At 42.5% G+C, this 23,623-nt stretch overlaps 2 protein-coding genes across 3 annotated transcripts; both read right to left on the reverse strand.

The window, feature by feature from the left end:
• Positions 1–539: 539 nt before the first annotated feature.
• Positions 540–998, reverse strand: SARC_00643 (hypothetical protein; the record flags this gene model as incomplete). Its single annotated transcript, XM_014305684.1, has 1 exon — positions 540–998. The coding sequence occupies one exon, from the start codon at positions 996–998 to the stop codon at positions 540–542; it is 459 nt and encodes a 152-aa protein (XP_014161159.1).
• Positions 999–21,550: 20,552 nt separating this feature from the next.
• On the reverse strand, positions 21,551–23,120 carry SARC_00644. 2 transcript variants are annotated; one of them, XM_014305685.1, is made up of 5 exons: positions 23,012–23,120; positions 22,580–22,696; positions 22,292–22,473; positions 21,962–22,149; positions 21,551–21,826 (listed from the first exon to the last, which is right to left on the reverse strand). In XM_014305685.1, the coding sequence occupies exons 1-5, from the start codon at positions 23,026–23,028 to the stop codon at positions 21,728–21,730; spliced, it is 603 nt and encodes a 200-aa protein (XP_014161160.1). In that variant the 5' UTR covers positions 23,029–23,120; the 3' UTR covers positions 21,551–21,727. The 2 variants fall into 2 exon arrangements, with proteins under 2 accessions (XP_014161160.1, XP_014161161.1); XM_014305686.1 differs by lacking the exon at positions 21,551–21,826 and having other exon boundaries at positions 21,853–22,149.
• Between the last annotated feature and the right edge of the window lie 503 nt (positions 23,121–23,623).

Raw genomic sequence — 23,623 nt, forward strand, 5'->3', positions numbered from 1 at the left:
TAGTGTCACAGACGCCGTTCTTATGTGTGTCTCAGTCATAGTACAAAACTTGGTATGTTCTATGTCAAACAGATGTCCTTCACTTCCATCAGGTTGCTTGTCTCCTTTGATTAAGAGGTCCACTATTGATTTTAGTACATAGTACTTAAGTGCTAGGTACCATTGTACTTTGAGGATTTGGAAGTGTATGGGTTCCTTGTATGAGCTGCGGTATCCCTCCTGTAGCATCGCTATTGTCTTGTGCACATGCTCTGTGCGCACTTCGACGTTCATCTTCTTATTCTGCATGTCATTGAGAAACTTCTCCAATAGATAGTCTACTGGGTGTGATCTGAGTCGATCAATAATGATTCTATTGAACTGTTCGGGATCAGTGAAGTGCCTAGTTGTTTGTGTCTCAGAGTCTCTTATGTTTTTGACTACTGCTTTGGTTTTCTCCGTTTCATCAGTGGAATCTAATAGTCTTCTCACTAGTGCTGGATACTGACACAATGGCATTGACGTAGCTAAGAATAGATCACTACATTGTGTAGTGAGCTCTATGATGTCCTCACAATTTTCCAATCTAAAGAAGCTATCCTTCGGCATCTTTGGAAATTCTGAGGTCTTGAGTAATTTCTTAAGAAATGATTCGTTATCGGATCGCCTAAACGTGAACGCATGAGCTCTAGCTCACTAATGTACAGACTGATTTGGATAAGTTTGTCTTCCTCATCATCACCGCAATCGTCGATCGCTTGGCCAAATCGTCGTTTGAGCTCCGCATCTACTAGTGGCTGCGACGCTGGCTGTTGATCATGTATGCCTACTCTCATTTTGTGCAGAGTTAGTATGGGCACCGGTGCTGTTTGTTCCAATTTGGATACAAACCGTCTCACCAGAACATGATTGCCGTGACAGATACTCTTGTCTATGTCTAGACGCATTGCTGACGCTGCGATGGGTACCCCCGCCGGTGTAGGCTGACCCGAACTAATGCCTGGACTTGCCTCCCCCATTGGGCTGACTCTAACGTTACCCGCGCCTTCACTACCTTCCCCCACTATTGTACACGCTTGTTCTGGTTGCTGTTGGCATTTTCATAAGTCTGTGTTGTTGTGTGGGTGTTAGTGGATTATTACTAAAGACTCTGGTTATGTTTTGTGCGAAAGTGCGCACTTCACCCATCCCTCTTTAGTAATAAGTCAACATTTTGTTTTGTTTTGGATTTATGTTACTTACTTTTTATGTTGTTGTTGCTTTGCTGCACTTCCGCAGGAAGTGTTTACCTTGCTGTATGGTTCGGTAGCTTGTTGCGTTGTCCCCTATATTTATGAGGGGTGAAATTGGTGTTTGTTAGTCAAGCTTATTCCGTCACCTGTGACGTCACTTGTGCGTATTTAGTCACGTGAGAACGTATTGTCACTAGTGTTATTTCGTCGTGTGAGAAATTATTTTCTCATGTGATCTTAATGAGATGTTCGGTCTTAGTGACGTCACCTGGAGGAGTTCGGTCCTGGTGATGTCACCTAAGAATTCCGGTCCCATCTCTGACTGTGATTCAGTCACTTGTGTAAGTTCGGTCCTATTTCGAACCGTGATCTTTACCTTATTGTTTGTGGCGGGCCGCAAGGTTCGAACAGGCTCTTGTCGTGCTTGATTTAGGCGTGGTTGTACCCTTGTTTCTGTGATCAATAGGTGTGATTTCTTCCTGGTGAGTGTATGTGTCTCGAAGATCACTTAGATGTTTTGTGTTAGGCTTGATTTAGACGTGGTTGTACCCTTATTCCTGAGATCAATGGGTGTGATTGCTTCTTGCTGAATGTATATGTCTCGAAGATCACTTATATAGAATGCGTTACGCCTAGACACGGCTGACACGGCTCTTAGATGTCGGATCTAGCGTGTGCTAGTCTGTGTGTTGCGTGTCTCAATTGCTGACATTACTGTTGGGTGTTTGTTGCACTCGTGTATCACATATGATTTGGCTGTGTGGCCTTGTGCATGTGCTTCCTTTTATTTTTGAACTAATTGTTCTTGTGTTATTGACGAATGTTTTATTCTTGCCTGATTGTCGTGATTTGACTGATATACGTTAGTATTATCTTGTCGATGTCCCCATTCCTCAATTTGACACAAAATGTGTCAGGAATGTTTTTGGGTTATCAGTTATGGTTCTAATGTTTTGTTGTTGATCACTAGAATATTCGTTCTCGAGTGTTTTCGCATTTGTATTTGTCGTGCTATCGTGATATAGTATTTGTCTTGTTTGATTTCTAATAATGTCCTACTCATAAACTGATGACCATCAATGTAATTGATACTCCTAATTTGAATCGTTCTGATTCAGGAGTCCATCTGCTTGTGTCTTTGTTTACTCGTCTATTTGTATGTTTATTATTATCTTATAATCACCTTAGTTATTCAATACTACAGAAATACATGTGGCTCAGCCTGTGTCCCCGGGTTTGATCAGTGCCTCTTTTTGTTGAATATGATCGATTTGAGGACCCTTTTTGTGACTTGTGGCTGTGCGTCTATGTATTATTTGTGTGGTGTAAACGCTTGTTGCACTAGTTATTGTTAAGTGACATGTAAAACAGTATAATGCTACTTTTCCAATGTAATCGATTGTCAGATCCTCTGATATTTGAAAATCCTCTGGATGATTTGTGGCGTTATGTCTCTCTATTCTTTGTATGGTGCCTTTACTCAGCGTTTGTTATTTTGGGTGCTTTCCCACGTTATGCAGGTCTATGGTTTGGATCACTTGTCTAACATTTAGCGCTTTAGTACCCAGTATGTGCTTCCTTGATCAGATCGCTATGATTCCTGACCTATGTGTGCTCATGCGTTGTGAATTTGTATATACGACAACTTGTTTCAGTTGGTTGTTGTAGCTACTTATATGTTTGTGATTGTAAGTCACTGTAGATGGCTGTTGTTTGTGTGTGGCAGTCCATCGATCTGATTTATCTCGTGTCTCTGTGAGATTGAAATTTAATGTTGGTGCAATATTCGATATCTGCGATCTTTACTCTATGCGGTGTGTTTTACAAGGTGTGAATGCTTTGTTATGGTTTGTGTGTGCCGATTGTGCGTATATGCATTTGTCTATGCTTTCATAGTGTGTATGTATACGTTTGTTTATGTATTCATAGTTGTTCTGAATTGGCGGTGTTGTTTGTTCTGTGGCTGCTGCTATTGCTTTGTATATGAAAACTGAGTAAAATAGCTAGTGTCTTTTTAGTGCACATTGCATAAGGTTATTTTCTTGTTCGAAAACCTATAAAAATCTTCTAGTTGATGAAATGATCACTGTGACGGCTTATGCCTTTTTCACTGTTTTAGCCTTCCTATCTAGCAACTCTTCACTGAATCGCGTTACACTGAGATACCCTCTTCCACAGTATATGTTTGTGAACACGTTATTATCACCTGTGTATCCTGAACACCATATTCATATACGTTACAGTTGTATACGCGCTTATTTGCCTTGCTTGTCTTTCTTCTTCGTATCGCAAGTTGCACGTTTCACTTCTTGTTTCTTCGTGTACACCCTGTTATTAATTTCTGTTTGTTGGAAGTCTTCAGTCCTGTTCTCCTTTTCGATCCGAGTCTTCTCTGCTTCCTTGTTGACACTTCTCTGCTGGTCCAGGCCTCTTCTCTCTGTTATTGTTACTACTCGTTGGATAGTTCTAATGAAGTTTTGGTTTTTGAGTTGGCCTTGCCAAAGCACCTGATGGGTTAATTCCCACTTGCTTTCCTCTTAATCGTAGAGTGTAAGTTGTTAGACTTATCTAGTAAGGATATTGTAAAAAATGTAGAGTATGAAGAGTAGCTGAAAAGAACGAGACAATAGGATACAGTAAACCTCTTCTCAAGTACAGTTATCTCAGCTAGGAAAAGTCCCTAGTCTGAGAGAGCCGAACTGAGTCTTAATTTGTGTTTTCACTAGACTCGGGATTTACTCGAGTATTTATCTCACACGCGGGAGTCCCGGTGTATCTGACCGGTTCTACCGCTATTATTTCTGATGACTCTAATATCAGAAATATTCCAATCCTAATTCCAAAACTCAGTATTTGATTATTCTGGGTTTTAGGATTTGTATTGGCTTTTTGATAATCTGGTCCCTATATGCTACATTGGTTCAGGCGCTATGATTCATATATTTTACACTACCAATAGTGATACAAATATCCAACGCGGCAACTTCATAGTCGAATTTCCGGACAAGTCTCAAAACGCTGAAAGAGCGGGGCACGCTTCCGGGATTAGGCCAACTACTTATCATGCCACAAGCAACGCAAAACATACTATCTGTCCGATTAATGCAACGCAGCGGTTTCGACGTCAACTTCCCAGCGCAGGCAAACGATACGCTACCTACAGAGTGCCGCATCACAGATCGAACAGGCCAGAAGCATACCATCCCAGACGTGAGCGGACAATACAAGATTTCCACTTGTACGACCCGCACCCTAGCCGAATCCACGCAAAACGAGGCCAACCCTTGCGCAAAAAAAAACATCGACATATATGTAGCTAAAAGCGAGAACACAGACAACGGGAAGTTCCACCCTGATCTCGTTCAGAAACACGTCGTCGAGCCATTCGGCGCAGTATATATTGATTTACTTGCCTGTATAAACAATGCACAAGTTGCAAACTATTGCAGTTTAGTGGAGGGTGCACCACTTTACGATGTCTATAAACAGTCCTGGAACCAAGTGAGAGTCCATCTATATGGGAACATACCGTTCACCAAAAAGCATTGGTCTGCCACACTCAACAACCTGGAAGCAGAAAGCGGCATAGTTACTGTCGTATTTCCTTTAGCTCCCAGAAACAAGTGCTACCAACGAACACTGAAACAGTTACACTCACAGGTGGAAGGTGTACGCATGACACCTGCTACATTTCTTCGTAACGGCTCCGAAGTGGTCGGTCTACCAACGTGGAGATACATATGTGTTGCCCGATTAGGTAATACCAAACACGCCGTACCTCTGACAGCTAATCTGCTCACAGCCCAAGACGGTGTCCTCGCCCACCTTACTGATGAGTGCTTTTGCTCTACCTGTGTATCCTGCAAGACGCGTCGTCGGCTCATTTCAAACAAACTCAAGGATCCTGAGATTCGGCCACCACCGGGTACTGTATTTCATTTTGGCCTCGAAATTGGCTTGACACCCTCAGCAACAGGTTGCACTTCTAACATCAAATTTGTTGACGCCAACAGTGCAGTGCTCTTTTCTTACCCCACTCGAGTCCGAGGATGGGGCCGCTGAGACACTCGACATGTTTTATACTTGACTCGGGAAAGAGAAACTCGCCAAGCTTGAGGAGTTGAAGTGCGATAGAGGAGGGGAGTTCAACTCTAAATAATCTAAGGCAATCAATACTGTGGAACACGTCAAAGTCCCATACACATCTACTAACTCGCCAGCACTTCATGGTTTGGTGGAGCGTATGAATGAGGTAATCGTGGATTTGATGCGTGACTTTCTAGACCGTTCGGGTCAGCCTGAAGAGACCTGGCGAGAGGCCTTACGCTAGGCAACACTAACACAAAATATCAGTCGCAACGATCGGAATCCTGATAGTAAATCCGCTTGGGATATCTTTTACGGCGAAATCCCTGACAAACGACTTAAACACATGCACGTATATGGCTGCCAAGTGGCCTTCATCAACCAGGACCCCGAGAACAAACTAGACGACAGAGCCACACTTGGGGGGTATTTTAGGCACGACACCGACTCTAAATAATACTATGGTGAGTGTAGAATTTTCAGCGTCAAGCCGGGCCGTGTATGCCATTCTAGATATGTCAAATTCAACGAACGCGTATTTCCCACTTGGTCCAAAGTTGGAAAACACTCCTACCTCGCTGTACAACACTACGAGACGACATACCAACTATACAAGAACTGATAATGGCGATCACTGCAACAAAGCCGAATACCACCAACACTACCCCACCTTCCACCCAGGCTGCCGACAACGATTCCAGTCAGGATGAAAGTCCAGGGAAGATTAGGACGGCACCTAGTAGTAGTTCTGATGCCGGCTCTGCTATTAACTCTACAGATACAGATTCAGACATAGATTCAGGGGAGTCGTTGAGCAATATATATGATAGTGAGGCAAGCTCCAGTGATTCAGGGGAGGACTCAGCTGTTGACACTGAGGAGCACCAGCCCAACGACAGCGAGAAACACACTCAGCAAGATACAGGCTCCACAACAAACAAGAAGACTACAACTATAGAATACAGTCACAACGCCAACCTTCAATCACACATCGTAAAACATCCAACGTCGAGAACGCTACGTGGGTTAATCTTGGAACCACGTACGAACACTGGTGTGCTAAATGAGCCTGACTTACCAAATAACATGCGTATGATCCGTACACGTGCCCGACAAATGAATGAACATATTGAAGCAGTAGCCGAATAGCTCAACAGTATCCAAAGTGCCACTAGTCCGACAGAAAGACGTGTGCGCTGGTCAACCGACATTGAGAACTCTGGGGTTACTGCCGACAATAGGACAACGATCACCGATGGCATTGTTCCTTTGTAACAGAACAAGGCAGACAGATACTTCCGCAGGGCTGCTCTAAAACACGCCAGTTCCAGCACAAACAAAGCAATCAAATCGCTAACTCAGCGAATCCCGCAACTCGCACTCGAGGAAGAACCACCCGACAACATACCACTATGGATCAACACGACGCCACCACCATCACCCGGAACCACGAACACTAACAGCAAGCAAGATGGAACTATTAAAGAGTTATATAGGATATGCGCAGAAATTCACATCAACCCACTCACCCCTTGTAAATCCAATAAAAAGGCTCTCCGTGGCGGTGATGCTGCTCCGTGGCGCAAAGCAATCGAACGTGCGTTAAGCAGCCTTAATAAGTCGGGCACCTACGACTTGCTCAAACCGGACGAAATACCAGATGACGCCTTCATTATAGCTAGCAAGTGGGTATTCAATGTAAAAATGATCGACGGGCTGGTGGATAAATAAAAAGCACCGATTTGCTTCACGCAAACCCAAGGCGTTAACTACGACGAGACATTTGCTCCTAGTGTTCACACGAGACACTCAGAACGGTATCAGCGGTGTTTGCAGCGCTAACCTCGACGAATCAACTTATATACGTCCACCGAAAGGTCCTAGCGCCGTTGGTATACGGCTTAAAACAGTCAGGACGGCTCTGGCATGCCCTAATCAAATCCAAGCTTCTAGGCATGGGGTTCAACCAGAGTGCATCGGATACTTGCATGTTCATCATAGCCGAAGCGGACTTTTCGTGCATCGTCTTACTCTACGTTGACAACTTTATTGTTTCCGGCAAGCGGGAATGCGATGTACAACACATCAAGGCCCCACTTCAGAAAGAGGTTAGTTGTAAGGATGCGTGTACTCACAGCGGAAGATTCTATAAGCCTCGTGCAGGATAAATACGTGACTGAAGCGCTAGCGACATTCGATCTCAGCGACGCACATACAGCCCCAACTCCAGCCACACTGAATGTAGTATACGGCTCATGAACGCCACCAATGCTCCTACCGCGAGTTGATCGGAACCCTTCAGTATAATCTTTCGATGCTCACTAGGCCTGATATCTCATCTCCGTTGAACTTACACAGAACGCACCTACCCCGTTGCACTGCGACAATCAGTCGGCCATACACGTCATTGACGACACAGGCACAAATAAGCACCTAAAACATGTAGATATCCGTATCCACCACATACGGGATCTTAAAGACCAGGGTGTCATCTGCACTACGTATGTCAAGACACTTGACAATACAGCTGACATATTAACCAATAACACAGCTCGGCCAACACATTCTCGCCATACCAACTCAATGCTCTCAGCCTTTCCCAATCCTCTAACCAAAGCAACCGGCAACAATCTAAGGAAGAAACAGGCCGCTACATGAGCTCACTATAAAATCATCCATAGAGGTGTAAATAAAGTCACTCTCCACTTATTATATTATGGTTCTATATGTTTAAACATAAATTTCGTCCACAGCAGTTGTAGTGACGGGGTTTTTTTAGCATGACCTAAGTTTCGGTATGTCTCGAGGTGAGAAGTAATAACATATTCTACAGAGTTTACTCTGACATATGTTGAAGACAACTCGGTAAAAGAGCCTGATTACCAATAATCATGCTGGAGTTGCTCACTTAATTATCTTATCAAGATGATTAAGGGAGCATCCTCTCAGCAGAATCAATTTTGGTATTCAGACTCGTTCACCGAGCTCGTCTTATGTATTTAAGTCAAAATTGTACTAACGTATTATATATCTTAAACCCTTCTCGTCCGCACCCGCTCACCCTCAGCAGTTATCATCTTATATCCTTTATAGGATGTACAAGCGTAGGCATATCCCAGTATATAACATATTTATTGACAATCAATAGCGGTTATCAAACACCGCCTGAAAAGTCACCTAGTGGTTTCAAACACCGCTAAACACAGGTATCGTTTGACTCTCGCAGCGATAAACCATCCGTAGATGGCGTCTCTAGGGCCTCACACATAGTTTACGCTTGGCACCGACTTCGTCGAGACGAACCTTGAGGCTAGATACAAACCCTATAGCCTTCGATTATCAAACTGTAACTAGCGAGGTATTTTCCAAATAAAACTATTTAAAACTTTAGATGATGTAGAAGCGTAGGAATGTCCTAGTATATAACATATTTCTTACTGAAACCGTAACCCTTTTTTAAGTCCCTGTCGACATTGTCACCGATTTCTTGTCCGTCGCCAACAAACGTCTGTGACGCTCCCCCCCCCCCCCCGGGGCTAGAATGTATTTTGCCCATTTGAGATCCTTCACAAAATAATCAATAGGCCCAAATGAGTTTTTGCCGTTTGGCTTTCAGTCCCCGCGGCGTCCCAGCCGTGTTTTATTGATAATCAATACGAATAATATTAATTATTTCAAAGGAGATAGGTTACAATATACGTACATATGGTATAGCTCTCATAGCCGTTGTAGTGGTTCGGGGAAGATCGATGGGGAGAAGTGAACAGTAAATTCCCGTTAAGCTGGGGCCAAGTGAGTCGACGATGGAGGATATGCGCTGGGTCATTTCAGGCCGGCGCTTACAAAAACCCGACACCATCGACTTTGCCGCGTATTCGATTGCTGACCTACTAAGTAGTGTACCCACCTCTGTGGTACGGATCAGGTCTGCACCGTGTAGTGTCGTGGAATGGGTTAGTGCAGAGTACGAAATGCCGAGTAGGACCAGGTTATCCGTCATAATTCTTGAGGAGCAAGGTTGGGGGTGAACCGATGTCGCACCAGACCACGGATGCACTCGGTATGTGCTGGTTGGCCTAAATTGGAAGTATCATAGGCGAAACCAACAGGTGCGATGACTTGGTTTGGACCGGAATTTGGAAGTAGTACCTCGACAGCGTGATTAGCCGGGGTATAGGAACATCTGTTGATGTGTCAGAGACGGGTGTAGAAACGAGGGCTATTCTACAGGCCGGAGAAAGGATCCAAGGTGTTCGTGGAGGGTCCAGATACCGTGGAAATTGTGGCGCTCCCGTGATTGCTGGGAGGTCAGGTCCAATGGAATGCAATTTTGGGCCTACCAGGATGCGTCGGATCAATTGTTGGATGTAGGCAAAGTGGCTGGTGGTGAATTTGAGGCCACCGTGACAGAAAGGGCAGAGACAGCCGTCGGTGCGGTAGTCGAGCAATGTGAACATGTACGTATTTGTTGCAGTTATAGCACGGAACCGGATCGTTGTAGGCTCGAAGCAGCGATTGAAGCTGTCGTGCCTGACTTTGTCCCAATTTGAGGTGGGCGGTTTGCCCACGACCAATTGGCAGCAGTACTAGCGGCGGGCCATTGCCGTGATCTTCTTGTTGGACCAGCGTTTCGTTGAGTTCTTTCGAACGTCGTCACAGCGTCGGCGGAGGGCTACATGGTCGAGTGCACGCCCGTGGTTTTTTATACAGTTTTAAGGTGGGCATAGATACTGTACGGAAAGCGCAGTGATAGTTTGTCGTGGGTTCTAGGGCATAGATACTGTACGAGCAGCGCAGGATGGTTTGTCGTGGGTAGGCGGTTTGCGTCAAATTGGTGAGTGGGGTTGTACTGACCATTGAGTCGAGGTGTATTCCCAGGCAACCTCCGAGGTAGTCCGCAAATGGTCGCGTGGGGAGCAGGCCACAAAGGTGGAGTGAGTGTGTTTGTATGAATTTTTGGAAACCTAGGATATGTAGTGCCCGTGAGATGGCTGCTGAGTTATAGCGCTCAAACAGGGGGTCCAGTGTACCCTTTCATATAGGCGGAGCCCAGACAATAATGTTCAGGCCATATGTAGCCGTGGATAGGATGAATGTTCTGAACAGCACCAGCCGGTTGCGGGGATGCCACCAGCTGAAGCCATAGAAGCCATAGGTGCGGAAGGAGGGGATACCCAGAAACAATGCTGCAACCAGAGATTCCATATGGTTGGCGAATTTGATCCCTGGTATTCCGTGGGAGAGTGAAAACCCCATGTATCTGGAGAGTTTAGGCTTGGTATGTGTGGATGCCATATTTAGGGAAAGGTAACGTGTGTTCCAAGGGGCATCTGCAAGTGTCGGCGTGATAAGCTCACCATTTATACAGAGGCTTGGCGCCGCGTGTCGCAAGGCGGTAGATCGTACTCGGGGTTTGATGACAACCTGTTCAAGTCAAGGTCAAATTTACGTCCACAAGCATCAATGTCGTCTAGGAAGGGCTGAACTGGAGCCGGTTGGGGGGCTTGGATCTGTGTTGTGTCGTCGACAAATAAATAAAAGCGGAAGAGCTTGAGCCGGAATTGTGGTAGCGTGACAGCTAATGAATTTATGTAAACAATAAAGAGCTGGATTGAGCTTTGTAGAATACCATTCTTTCTATGGAATAGAGGCGAAAGCGTGCCGCGGTATGTGTCTCGGAAACCCTCTTAAATAGCGCGCGGGGGCAGTTGATCCAGTTTCGGGCATTCCAGCGTGGCGCATAGGCGCAGGAAAGCAACTTTGTTGCATGCCTATTGTCCAGACAGACGTCGTTCCACTCCTCTTTCGACTGTGTTTCAGATTCCATGGCGGCGAGTGCTTGGGTATGGTAAGAGTATCGTGATTTAAAGCCAACTTGGGTAGGCAGCAGACTCGTAATTAACTTGAGGAAACACTTCTCAATATCTGTTTTTTTATGCACTGTCACTGTCATGAGGCTGCAGTTTAGGGCTGCAGAAAAGATCACATACCCGCCTTCAATAGCTCAGTGAATGCTTCGGCAAGGAGTCTAATCAGTGGGCTATTGGCGTCAGGGCGTCCTAGTGTCCTGCTTTCGGCGGAGCGCCCCACTGCGGCCTTCAGATGAAGGATGTGTATTTTGTCAGGGTCAGTCCCTTCACTGGGACAGCGTAGTATAGCCTCCATTACATCGTAAGGGCGTATGGTGGGAGTTACATCTGGTGAGGGTTTGATATCCGGTGGGACCATGTACTGTAAGATTCGGTCTATCAAGGCGATATTGACGCATTCGAGTAATTAAGCGCTTAGGTTAAGTCTAAGTATAATCAAATTCGAAATAAATAAACGAAATTAGTTTTTAGTAAAGTTAGGTATGCCCCGTGAAAACAGCAATACTCTGAGGTATTGTGAGGCTGAGACATTGCCTATATATAATCCTCTCAGTACTGTTTTCGCCGAAGGGATTCTATTTAGTGTTTCGTTGTCGCTCTATTAGAAACTATGGTATATTTCGTTGGGGCGAATCCGAGAGACTTGTAAAATCCTATCTTTAGAAAAATGAAAAGAAAAAAGAACAAAACTCATGACGTCCATAGTCATTGCATTAACCAATAACTTGCCACTTATCAAGAATTACCGACTTTGCCTTCATCAGACTGGCACATCTGGTTGGCTGAACGGAGGATAAACTAAGCAACGCTAATAGTCCTTAGAAACCTATGTTCGGCTGAGCCATCTCGCTACCAAAGTATTCAGACAAATAGATTTGGAAAGTAAAAATAGTTCTATCAATAGAACTAGACCAAATCTTATGTTTGGTATTTTACTGGAGCCTTTTAATGGCCTTGTCCAAGGATCTGATATGTAAAATGGAAAAGGTATTTAATTAATAAAAACCGTTAAAAACCATTTAAGGAAAACTTAAGTTTACGTACTTTTAAGAGTACGTGTTACGTACTATTAAGAGTACGTTTATATTACAAGATTCTAATGTGGAGGCCCGGCTTTTACAGTACGGGTTTGTAGAATTGAATAGGTCCTCAAACTAGTCAGTGAGGGTGACGCCTTTGTTATCGGCACCCGGTAGGCAGGGTAGGCGCGGAGATAGTCGTTGGCACACAATATCTTTGAACATTTGAGTATCACTTTGGGCGGTCAGACGTGGGTGGAACGAGTGGTTTGGCAGCCGTTGGACCCAAGGTCAGTTTATTTCGTAGTAGAATCTCCCGAAGGTTTGTGGGTTAGCGACATAGCGCCAGATGCGGTCGAGGATCCGTAGCAGCCCTTTTGCTGGACTGTGTAAGGTGAGATACGACCGTAGTAGGTTCTGACGCGCTCGGATTTTGGCTTGGATTTTGTTGCGTAGGTGATAAAGTCGATGGCGGTATCGGTTGTATACATGAGAAGGAAGACGTTGGTCAGGAGGCGGCGGCATTGCTGGCATTTGTTGGGACTGATGGATTTGTTCCGTTGGAAGTACCTGGAGATCGAGTCCAAAGGTGTGGTCACCACAGATACCGTAGTCCGTCAGCTTGTAGGTCTGGAGGGAGGTGGGGGTGGTAGGCCGGTGATGCATATGTTCTGTGCCAGTTGAGCCGCCAGCATCGGTTCCCAAATACCGCCTGAATAATCACCTAGTGGTTTCCAAACACCACTAAACACAGGTATCGTTCGACTCTCGCAGCGATACATTATAACACCATCCCTAGATGTCGCCTAACTCGTCTCTCTAGGGGCCTCACACATATTTAGGTTGCGCTTGGCACGACTTCGTCGAGACGAACCTTGAGGCTAGTAACAAACCCGATAGCCTCCGACTATCAAACTGTAACTATTTAAAAAACAAAAACAAAAAGAACCCAGCAACATATCATTTTGGGTTGAGGTCATTTCTCATGTGTATAATGTAAAAACGTATTACGTTTTTGTTATCTTACCAACATATGGAGGTATAAGCGTATACGTATTGGAGGCCGACATCTATGTCACATTTTGGTCGGCACTCGGCACACGTTGGGGTAAATTTAAAATATGTAGAGAAAATTTGGCCGGGTTTTTTTTAACGACGGCTATGGATTCCTGGTGAGTACGGTTCGCACTTCGCACTGTATATTTCACTTTCCATTCGTTTAAAAAATAAATAAAATAGACAACACTAAAGTACAGTTTGTTTTCAAATTGATGTAAATAAATATGGTGCAGACTGCAGTCTGCACTCTGCACTCAAATAGATAGGGTTGGGAAAATATCATAATATTTTTGAAGTTCCGTTTGTATACGAAATTTATTAATATTATTATAATATAAAAATGAAATAAAAATAAAAATTGGAATGTCAACCATGTTTACCTCCGATTTAAAACAATGTTGGTGTTGTAAGTACCGAACTGTTCGGTAATGTTCCTGGGCGTTAATAAGATGTGCGAGAACTTCTAAGTGTGGGCGATAACTGATAAGTGTGAAACTAATAAGTTTGAACAGTTCTAAGTTGTATTGTGCGGTTTGTTGGCGAACGGCCGCGCAGGCTCGAAAGAAGAGGAGGTTGGTGTATGATTGGTGCTTTTCGAACCGAAGTGTGGGGTAATATGAGCTGGAGGTTGGCAGATGACGATATATGTTGAATGGACTTGTAAGCTCGAAATTGAGAAGATACACGATTTGATTGGCGGCCGGATTCTCAAGGAAATCCTTCGGAGATAGTATAAATACTTGGTTTAGTTCATTCAAGAAGTTCATTCTGCTAAGGTAGACATTTATTCAACAATCGAGGAAATAAATCTAAGTTCACGGTTACATTGTGTTTTGAGTCGATCTAAGATTACAAATAAACGTTAGTGGAAAATGGTTTACGAGAAGGATAATGCAGCTGGGACTGGGCAACCTCTCTGTAGATATGTGAGAGGGGAGCCGATGACGACACTTATGGATCGATGGGATTACGTCAGGGGTATCAAGGCTTATGAGCTCGAGGCGAAGAAAGGAGGGTCCCGCCCAGCGATGGCTCTTTTAAAGGAGGTTACACCAGAGACGAAGTCGGAACTAGAGGGCTAGTTGTAATTTATTCTGTATGTAATTATCTATCCAATTATATTGATTGTATGCCTTTTCAGATTATATTTTTTATACTATAAAATTCGTAATTTTTCAAACTGCAGTAAAATAAAATTTAAAATTAGAAAGACATTGTCTACATACGACACCTGTCACTATAAAACTATTAACGCCCGAGGCCCCGAGCCCTACTACAGGAAACTAATACTAGAGTATTCCTACGTATTTATATGAACCGGGTGAGGGGGTTTTTTTTGTTGTTGGATTCATTGCGGTTACATAATGAAATCAGAACAGGACAAAACCCCTTGGATATGAAATTTACAACAGACCGGGACAAAAGCAAATTCAACATTGTTGAACTACAGTGCAATTGTGCAAACCAAACGATCATATTTTACATGGCCTTCTTTTCTTCTTTATAATTTAATAGGAGGCTATGAAACGATATTTTTTTACTAAGGATCCACGAATTCACGCTCACAGCCTCACAGGTTTAACAGACCATTGGCTCTCTTTAGTCTGAGGCGTTGTATTCGGTTTCACATGTGATAGGTTAAGATTGTGTACCGAAAAATGATACTTGACTGTTGTATCGGTAAAGATCTTTTTTGCAAAGTGTACACGTAAAATAGTTCGGTACTTGGGCGAAAGTTGCCTTACCAGGGCCCATAAATATCGACCCTACCTTTGCTAATGAACCGGATGCGGTATTGAACACGGGCTCGGGCGTTAATAAATTATAGTGACGGGTGACCTGCTGAACCACACCAATTAAAGGCTGATGATCCATCTCTACTATAAGCACCTCGTACGATATCTTAATCAAACCCGCGAGCTTCAAAAACCCATATGCTAGCGCTATCAACTCTCTATCTGTCGGAGACAAATTAACATGGAAGTCTATCTTGGAACTCACAAAGCCCACAGGAAGCCATTCTCCATCTCTTCTCACAAAAAATCAAGCACCTATACCCGAATTCGACGCATCTGTCTGAAACCTAAGTTGCTCCTCTTGTCTAGGTTCTACCAAGACTGTCTTCGCCTGAAAAATCTTCCGAGCTGACTGAAAAGCCTTCTCCTGCTCAGGACCCCACTGGAACCGTACCTTCGTCTTAGGTCAAATCACTAATCGGAGCCAACACATTTGAGAAATTCGGAACGTATCTTGCCCACCATCCAAACTACTGATACCACGACCTGACTTCGGCCTTGGTTTTGGGCCTGGGCATATCTAATATTGCCTGAAGCTTTGCTTCACTTATCATCGAGCCCTTATCTGTAACCTCTCGACCCATCACAACTATAGAATCTTCTCGATACGTGAACTTACATTTTGACAGCCGCAACTGTATCCCTTTTGCTCAAAGCGCCTGATCATCTCCACAATACCATCCCAATGCTCAACTGGATCATCCGAACCCAACGTGGTATTATCAATGTATGTCTTAATTCCTTTAATTGCCTCCAATGTCTCATACATTAGTTGTTGGAACACAAATGATGCTTCCTTCAAACCAAACGGCATCCCAATAAATTGGAATCTCTCTTCCCAGGGCATCAAAAATACAGTAACCCCTCGACTACCAGGCTCTATCATTAACTGTCCAAAACCATATCCAGCGTCCACTCCTTCATAACTAGCCGTCGCCGCATGTCATAATTCAGGTGTCCTACCACAGAGGTGGGTACTCTACTTAGTAGGTCAGTAAGCGAATATATGGAACATTCGATGGTAACAGTGTTTTGTCAACACCTGCCCGAATTGACTCAGCACATATCTTACATTGTCGACGCACTTGGCCCAAGCTTTAAACGGGAATTTACTGACCACTTCTTCCCATCAATCTTTCCTGAACCACTACAGCGACTATGAGAGCCATACCATATGTTCATACATTGTATCATACACACTTGCCATTTTTGAAATTAAATAATTTTGACACGGGCTCGGGCGTTAATAATTTTATAGTGTCGGGCTTTATAGACAAAGTTCTAACTAGTGAGTATGTACCAACGCAGCGACCCGACACCCGTGACTATAAATTTATTAACGCCCGAGCCCGTGTTCAATACCGCATCCGGTTCATTAGCAAAGGTAGGGTCGATATTTATGGGCCCTGGTAAGGCAACTTTCGCCCAAGTACCGAACTATTTTACGTGTACACTTTGCAAAAAAGATCTTTACCGATACAACAGTCAAGTATCATTTTTCGGTACACAATCTTAACCTATCACATGTGAAACCGAATACAACGCCTCAGACTAAAGAGAGCCAATGGTCTGTTAAACCTGTGAGGCTGTGAGCGTGAATTCGTGGATCCTTAGTAAAAAAATATCGTTTCATAGCCTCCTATTAAATTATAAAGAAGAAAAGAAGGCCATGTAAAATATGATCGTTTGGTTTGCACAATTGCACTGTAGTTCAACAAAGTTTTGGTTTTGTCCCGTTCTGTTGAATTTCAGGTCCAAGGGATTTTGTCCTGTTCTGTGATTTTATTAACCGCGAAATGTTTTTTAGACGAACATTTTATTCAAAATAATTTCACTTGGTTCATAAATTTACATAGAAATACTAGGGCTCGGACGTTTATAATTTTATAGTGATGGGTGTCGTTTAGGCAAAGTCTCCACACCGATTTGTTTGTTTTTTAAAAACAAAATATAATAAACAAATGGGGCTGTAATATTTACTCTTTATATCGAGGAACTAGATATTGAGCCAATTGGACTATGTAGTATTGTAGTTTGGGGTTGGGCTGTGAGTTTGGCCTCGGAGTCATCCATCATTTATTCACTATTCAGTCACATTGTGTGCATAAATGAGAAAAACTATAACACAAAAAACAAAATGCACAAGCATTGTTCGTGATGAGATTTCCGTTGGAACGTAATTTCAGTTAACACTATTTACATCTCATAGCACGCAATTATTCAATCGATCGATAGAAATAATATAGAGTATAATTTCGATACCGTAAAACACACAAAGGAAAAACACATAGCCTTCTGAATCACAAAACTTGATAATTCAGAAGGCTAGGATCTTATATACCATATAGTTATATATACTAGGATATGCGTCCCATGTAAGGTTTCAAGCTATTTTATTTCAGACGTATTTGTCGATTGCCTGAACAATTGTGACTTGCGTTGTGTCCATCTCATTGATGGTAAGGATGGTGTTCTGAATAGCGGTTTTTTCTACCGTGGCCGGATGTAGTACCCTCTGACGAGTATGTGCTTATAAAACTCTCGAAGAGAAACTGTTCCAGAATAGAAATAAGGTGATCAGAAATACGAGCAAATGCTGCTGTTGTTGCCACTAGATCAGATTTCGTCAATTGTTTGATCACCTCCAGAGCCAAATCCTGTCCGATATTAACCTGATATTCGGAACCATCCAGAACATATTTATCAACAAGGTCATGTGCCTGGTTGAGCACTAGATCTTCGCTTATCATGCCCTCGTAAAATTGTCGACATCTTAGCTTTCTGAAACGCTCGTAATCCAACATGAATAGTATATTCTCTTCACAGGTATATTTCCGAGCACGCACTAAGAAAGCCATTCTTAGTTTGCTGTAATTAGTAGAATGTAAGAGCTGAGTAAGATTGGGACGTATGTTGCCATTGCTTAGCACCAATTCTTCGCCCACAGCATCAGCGATGGCGTCAGTAACCTCACTTATGATATCGAGAGAAGTAATACTTGTGCTCGCTATGGAATAGTCCTGTATCACACAGTCTGCACTATACGAGTACGTATGCCATTTCTTCTCGTAGCAATTTCGACAGTCCCGAATTGAGCTACAACCCAGGCAAGAACTACATAACTGACTATTTCGACCCGTCAGCCTTCGCAGAAGTCCTTTTACCATGGTTAGCCGCGCGTGCGTGCTCGCTTGTGTGCGTGTGTGTGTGTGTGTGTGTGTGTATACGATGTAGGTCGAATGTTGATACTATATAATGACGAACGCCTTTTGATGACCACCAATACTCAATAGCGAGTTGCAATCTAGTGGCCAGATTGCAACTGCAAGATCCTTCGCATGACATAACTGACTATTTCGACACCTTCGCAGAAGTCTTTTTACCATGGTTAGCCGCGCGTGCGTGCTCGATAGCGAGTTGCAATCTAGTGGCCAGATTGCAACTGCAAGATCCTTCGCATGACATAACGTGACTATTTCGACCCGTCAACCTTCGCAGAAGTCCTTTTACCATGGTTAGCCGCGCGTGCGTGCTCGCTTGTGTGTGTGTGTGTGTGTGTGTGTATGCGTGTGTGTGTATGCGTGTGTGTATACGATACGATGTAGGTCGAATGTTGATACTATATAATGACGAACGCTTTTTGATGACCACCAATACTCAATAGCGAGTTGCAATCTAGTGGCCAGATTGCAACTGCAAGATCCTTCGCATGACCACTGGTTAGTTATTTCATTGACAAAACATCTACGACAGTATCCGAAATATCTTGCTCACGATCTGTGAATTCGATAGTCAGTTAGTCATCGTTGTCATCACAGTGTTGTGTAGAGAAATAGTTTAATATACATATTTTTAAAAAACTAAAAAATAATAATTGGGTTTGTTTAAAAAATAAAAATAAGTGCAGATCTAGTACATTGTGTCTCTGTTTCTGCCTTCTGGGTTCTGGAACCTGGACCAGGTGTTTTATTTACTGTTTTTTATATATAAGATGTATGTATTTATGTATCTTTGAAACGTAAACAATTTAAAAAACATTTTCTATACATATATCAACTCTTTCTATTTACATAATAACTCCTTCACATTCCGACTCAAGAGTACTCCCCACAAAGGCACACACTGTCACACAGTCACAGTTACAGTTACACACACATACACACAAGTGACTCATATGACATATACTCGCACACACAGCAACAGTGCAACACGATTCTTCTTTTGCACGCGCAAAAGAAGAATCCGCAACAGTGCAATTGCCAATTGTGTCTGCGTGAGTCTATGTCTCCGACTCTCTGTGATTCTGTAGTCTGTGGAGTGTGGAGTGTGGAGTGTAGACTGGTATGGAGTGTAGTCTGTGAGTTTGTGACTGTGAGTGTAGACTGTAGAGTCACTGGAGTGTGGAGTGTGGTCTGTGAGTCTGTGATTCATGCGAATCTGACGCGAACAGGCGAACTTCCGACTGCCAGTGGCCAGTGGCCAGTTACTGGCCAACTGGTCACACGCGGCACGCGCCGCCCAGCTGCGGCCCCGAGCGTATGACTGGTAGCAGTGGTAGGCGCCTATATAGGCGGTGAGAGTTGCAATATATTTATTAAAAAAAATCCGTGTCATTTCTGTCCGACTCTGCGAGAATCGTGTGAGTAATGCGAGTCATGTGACTCGTATCCTGTCACCTGTGAGTCTGTGACTCGTCCCCAGTCCCCACACAGCCACACCATCAGGCACTGCGGGTAAGCGAGCAGCCCGGCTTACAGGCTATACTATTTAAGAGTAATTATTGAGTACAGATGCTGACTCTTAGAGTCTCAATATCCCAAATTGTTGGCTCTGGTATAAATTAAAAAAAATTTGATATGAAATAAATTTCAATAAAACTAAAGAGAAAAAAACAAAACAAAATTATCTATATTTTTCTCAAAGTCCGAAGTCCGCAGAGGCTCAGACCGAAGACCCATAAAAATCTGATTTAGCCTTTGATATTTAAAAAAAGGAAAAAAAAAGAAGCAAACAAATTGTAGTCTATTTGGGCTGCGTTTTATATATTTTTACACACAAAAAGAAAAGAAACAAAAGCGGATCATTTTTATAGAAAGAAAAGATGTTCCAGGGCATCATCCCTGGGGCCTGGTTGTCCTGGACCCTTTGTCACTTCAGACCCAAGAGTTCAGACTTCAGAGTCACTTCTTGTTGTGTTGCATTTAAAAAAATAAGTTAAAGGTGTCTTTATTTACGGGATCAGAAATTTCTGATTTCGAACGTTCAGAATCAGAAATTTGCATTTAAACCAATGGGAAGGCCACAATATTTGTTTTTTTAAAACAATATACAAAAACAAAAGATATTTGTCTGTATTTTAGAAGGATGTGATAATTTTGTTTTTAAAAAATAAACCTTTTTCTGAACGAGTTTTTGTTCTCGAAATTTGGAATCAGAATCAGAATCAGAATCAGAAGTACGTCAGAAGCTTGTTTTACGAGAGCTGCGAATTAATTCCAGGCCATATAAAGTCATGGTGTTTTTCAAAAATATTTGATGATGAGTCACTTCTCTCAGAATCTCTGAAATGTAAATACGGATGCATACCTAAATTTTCAAAAAATAGACATTACAACTTTACAAGTCCCGTGAAGCACCAAAATTGTGCTTTTAAAAAAACAACACTTGTCCTTTCTGAACGGAATTTCTGATCCCATTTTAAAATGAGACACCCCATGATGTAAATATATAAAAGCAGAACACAAGCTGTCGACGTATTTTTTATAAAACAAAAGAGCCTTCGACAATACAACAGCGGGCCCTCTATTCTTTTAAAAATAATATTTATTTATTTACAAAAACACCTCTATTTTAGAAGGCTATGAAAATATTTATAATAGGTAAATAAAGGTTTTTAAAAAACCATATGTATAGTACTTGTTTTTTTAATAGAAATATGAACATTGTTTTTAAAAAACAAATACAAAATAAAAATATATATGTACATTTTTTATAGATACGTTTTGTTTAAAAAAAACATTATATTTTACAACTCGCTTCCTCCAAAAAAAAATTAGATATATATATATATATATATATTTTTTTTTGGGTATATAAATGCCGATTTTATATATTATATATATATTTTAGACGGTGATCTATATAGGCGGCTGCATCATTCGATTCAAATTTTGACCAAATACTCTCGTGAAATCGGATCATAGTTCATCATGTTCGTGTTCCATACTCTTGGCAAGTAAATTAATAGACCTGTGTAGGCTGTAAATACCCTGTAGAGTGTAACGGTCATATTTATTTAGGCGGTGATCTATAATATCCCTACAGGCGATTGTCATTGTACCCATCTACTGCATCCAGTAGTTGGACTTTTTGCAAGGGAATAAAATCATATAATTTTCGGCCTTCGGGGTAGTACCGTGCAGAGAATATATGCTGTGAGCCTGTGACTGAGTAATACCACAACTTAAAGTATTTCGGCTTTCGGGGCTTGGGTAATGAGGCGCCTTGGGCCCGTGAACATGTGCCGCCGTATAAGGCGTGGTTGTATGGCATCAGTTCTCAAGGGTATCGTGTGAAATCATGGCATGCTCACTTCAGTTTATGTTTTATATTTAGAAAAAGTACACACTTTACGATTATATTTAATGTGTAGTCCAAATGGTATCGATTATTCCCGCTTGCCACTCTCAGAGATTATAGCAGGTATCATGGTCGACTTCGCCATACATATCTCCACAAGCGTAACACCATGAGATGCCGCAAATGCAGCTCATGTGATTACAGCCCTGCATATTGTAATTTGTGATTGATTGTTAGATTCACGTAACAATGACTTCTTAATAATGCACGGTCTCAATTATCCAGTGAAAACCTTTCTTATATCACAAGCAGTCAATAGAAAGCAACAATACAGAATGTACCTCGATTTTCTCAATCAATGTAGTGCAACCTGGACACCGTTTCCAACCGTGAATTACCGCAGCTATTTCCAAGGCAAGGAAATCATCTAATTCTGCTGCCGGGAGTACGAATGATTTTGCACACAGCCTACAATTGAGCTTATTCTCAGGACTTGGAAATTGCGAATCCGTCGTCGGTTCGACGCACTCTGTGGTGCGAGAGAAAAGATAACGAATGAAGTGTTGTTAACTACACTTTACAAAGCATCATAAACAAATTATTTAAGGTGGATGAAAGTAATGACGATTCAACATTTCAATCAAGCAACCTGCGTTAGTATCTGATTATACCAGAAATTGGCTTCTGCAAACATTGGGGGCATACTATCCCACCAAGCTTTCTCAGTTTAACAGCTCTCTTGTATTGTGCAGCAATCTTCGACGGAACAAAATTGCGTAGCATACTTGAGTCCAGTACTTTTCCACAACATGAGATCTCTCGGATGTCACCTGCTATCACCATTTCAATCCACCTGTATTGCTCACAATATGTTAGTCATACTTAGGATCGAATAAAAAGTTCAAGCTCGCATATATGCACCGTGGACCAAGATGCAATACAGTAACAAGCCCACTGACCTTACTGTACAATCCTTGCAATAGCTGTGTTGGCAGAAATGTAAAACATCTCGCCTACACCGCTTCGAGCAAATAATACACGGTCGCCTCTGGAACCATTTGGAAATGCAACAGACTCTGTGACGAAATGGACAAGTATTGAAACCAAGCGTCAGAAGTTTAAAATTAAGTTCTTCGCGTCGAGTTTTATGCAGAAGCGCTCGATAGGTTCCGTAGACAAGACATGCACATTCTCTCGTGGATATACATATTTTTCTCAGGAATACATATACAAATGTAAGCCACCCTACAAGTATTGATTTTTTTTCAAAAGACATGTATATTGTATATAACAGGGTTAGCTCCACGCCAGGGATGCACTATTTTGTAGCTTCCGATATATATGTTTGGCGACCTATATGAAGAACATCCCGGCGAGACGGTCGACCATACCTATCAAAGAGTAGCATCGCTTAGCCTTTAAGCGAATGTTCACTTTCAAAGCAGGTGCTGAGTGTACTCGGTGATATCTCGCTCCGCTAGGTTAAATATTGTATTCTACCCAACAGACTACATGGTGAAAGCAAGCGGTACGTATGCCACTACGCATATAAATATCAATTGAAGTAAAATTGCGTAGCGATGGTTTATGTACCTAACTACCTATGGCAAAAAGATTCAGCCGCCCAATGAAATAAGATGTGTCATCAGTGGTTGCAATTTGACACGTGAAATTTCAATCTCACAATCGAAACATATTGACAGGAAATGCATCAATGATTGGGGGTTTGTATATTTGTAATATGTATCTCACGCTTGAAAGTATCAGTCTAGTCCCACATTCGCGATAACGTCGACAGTTATCCGCAACCATGGTACTAAAAGCCATCCAGAGAAACCCGGCCGCAATGGCTGCTTCGGCTATCGCGTGTATGCACTATCTTACAAGATTTTATGATTATGCTAATACGGTCAACATGCTGTGCGCCATTTGTTTCTCGCGCATATCGGCACTTCTTTTTCAACTTCAATGTTAAAAGCAAGTCATGAAGTGAATCCGCTAAT

This window comes from Sphaeroforma arctica (genome assembly GCF_001186125.1).
Source record: "Sphaeroforma arctica JP610 unplaced genomic scaffold supercont1.21, whole genome shotgun sequence".
NCBI classification, from domain to species: domain Eukaryota; class Ichthyosporea; order Ichthyophonida; genus Sphaeroforma; species Sphaeroforma arctica.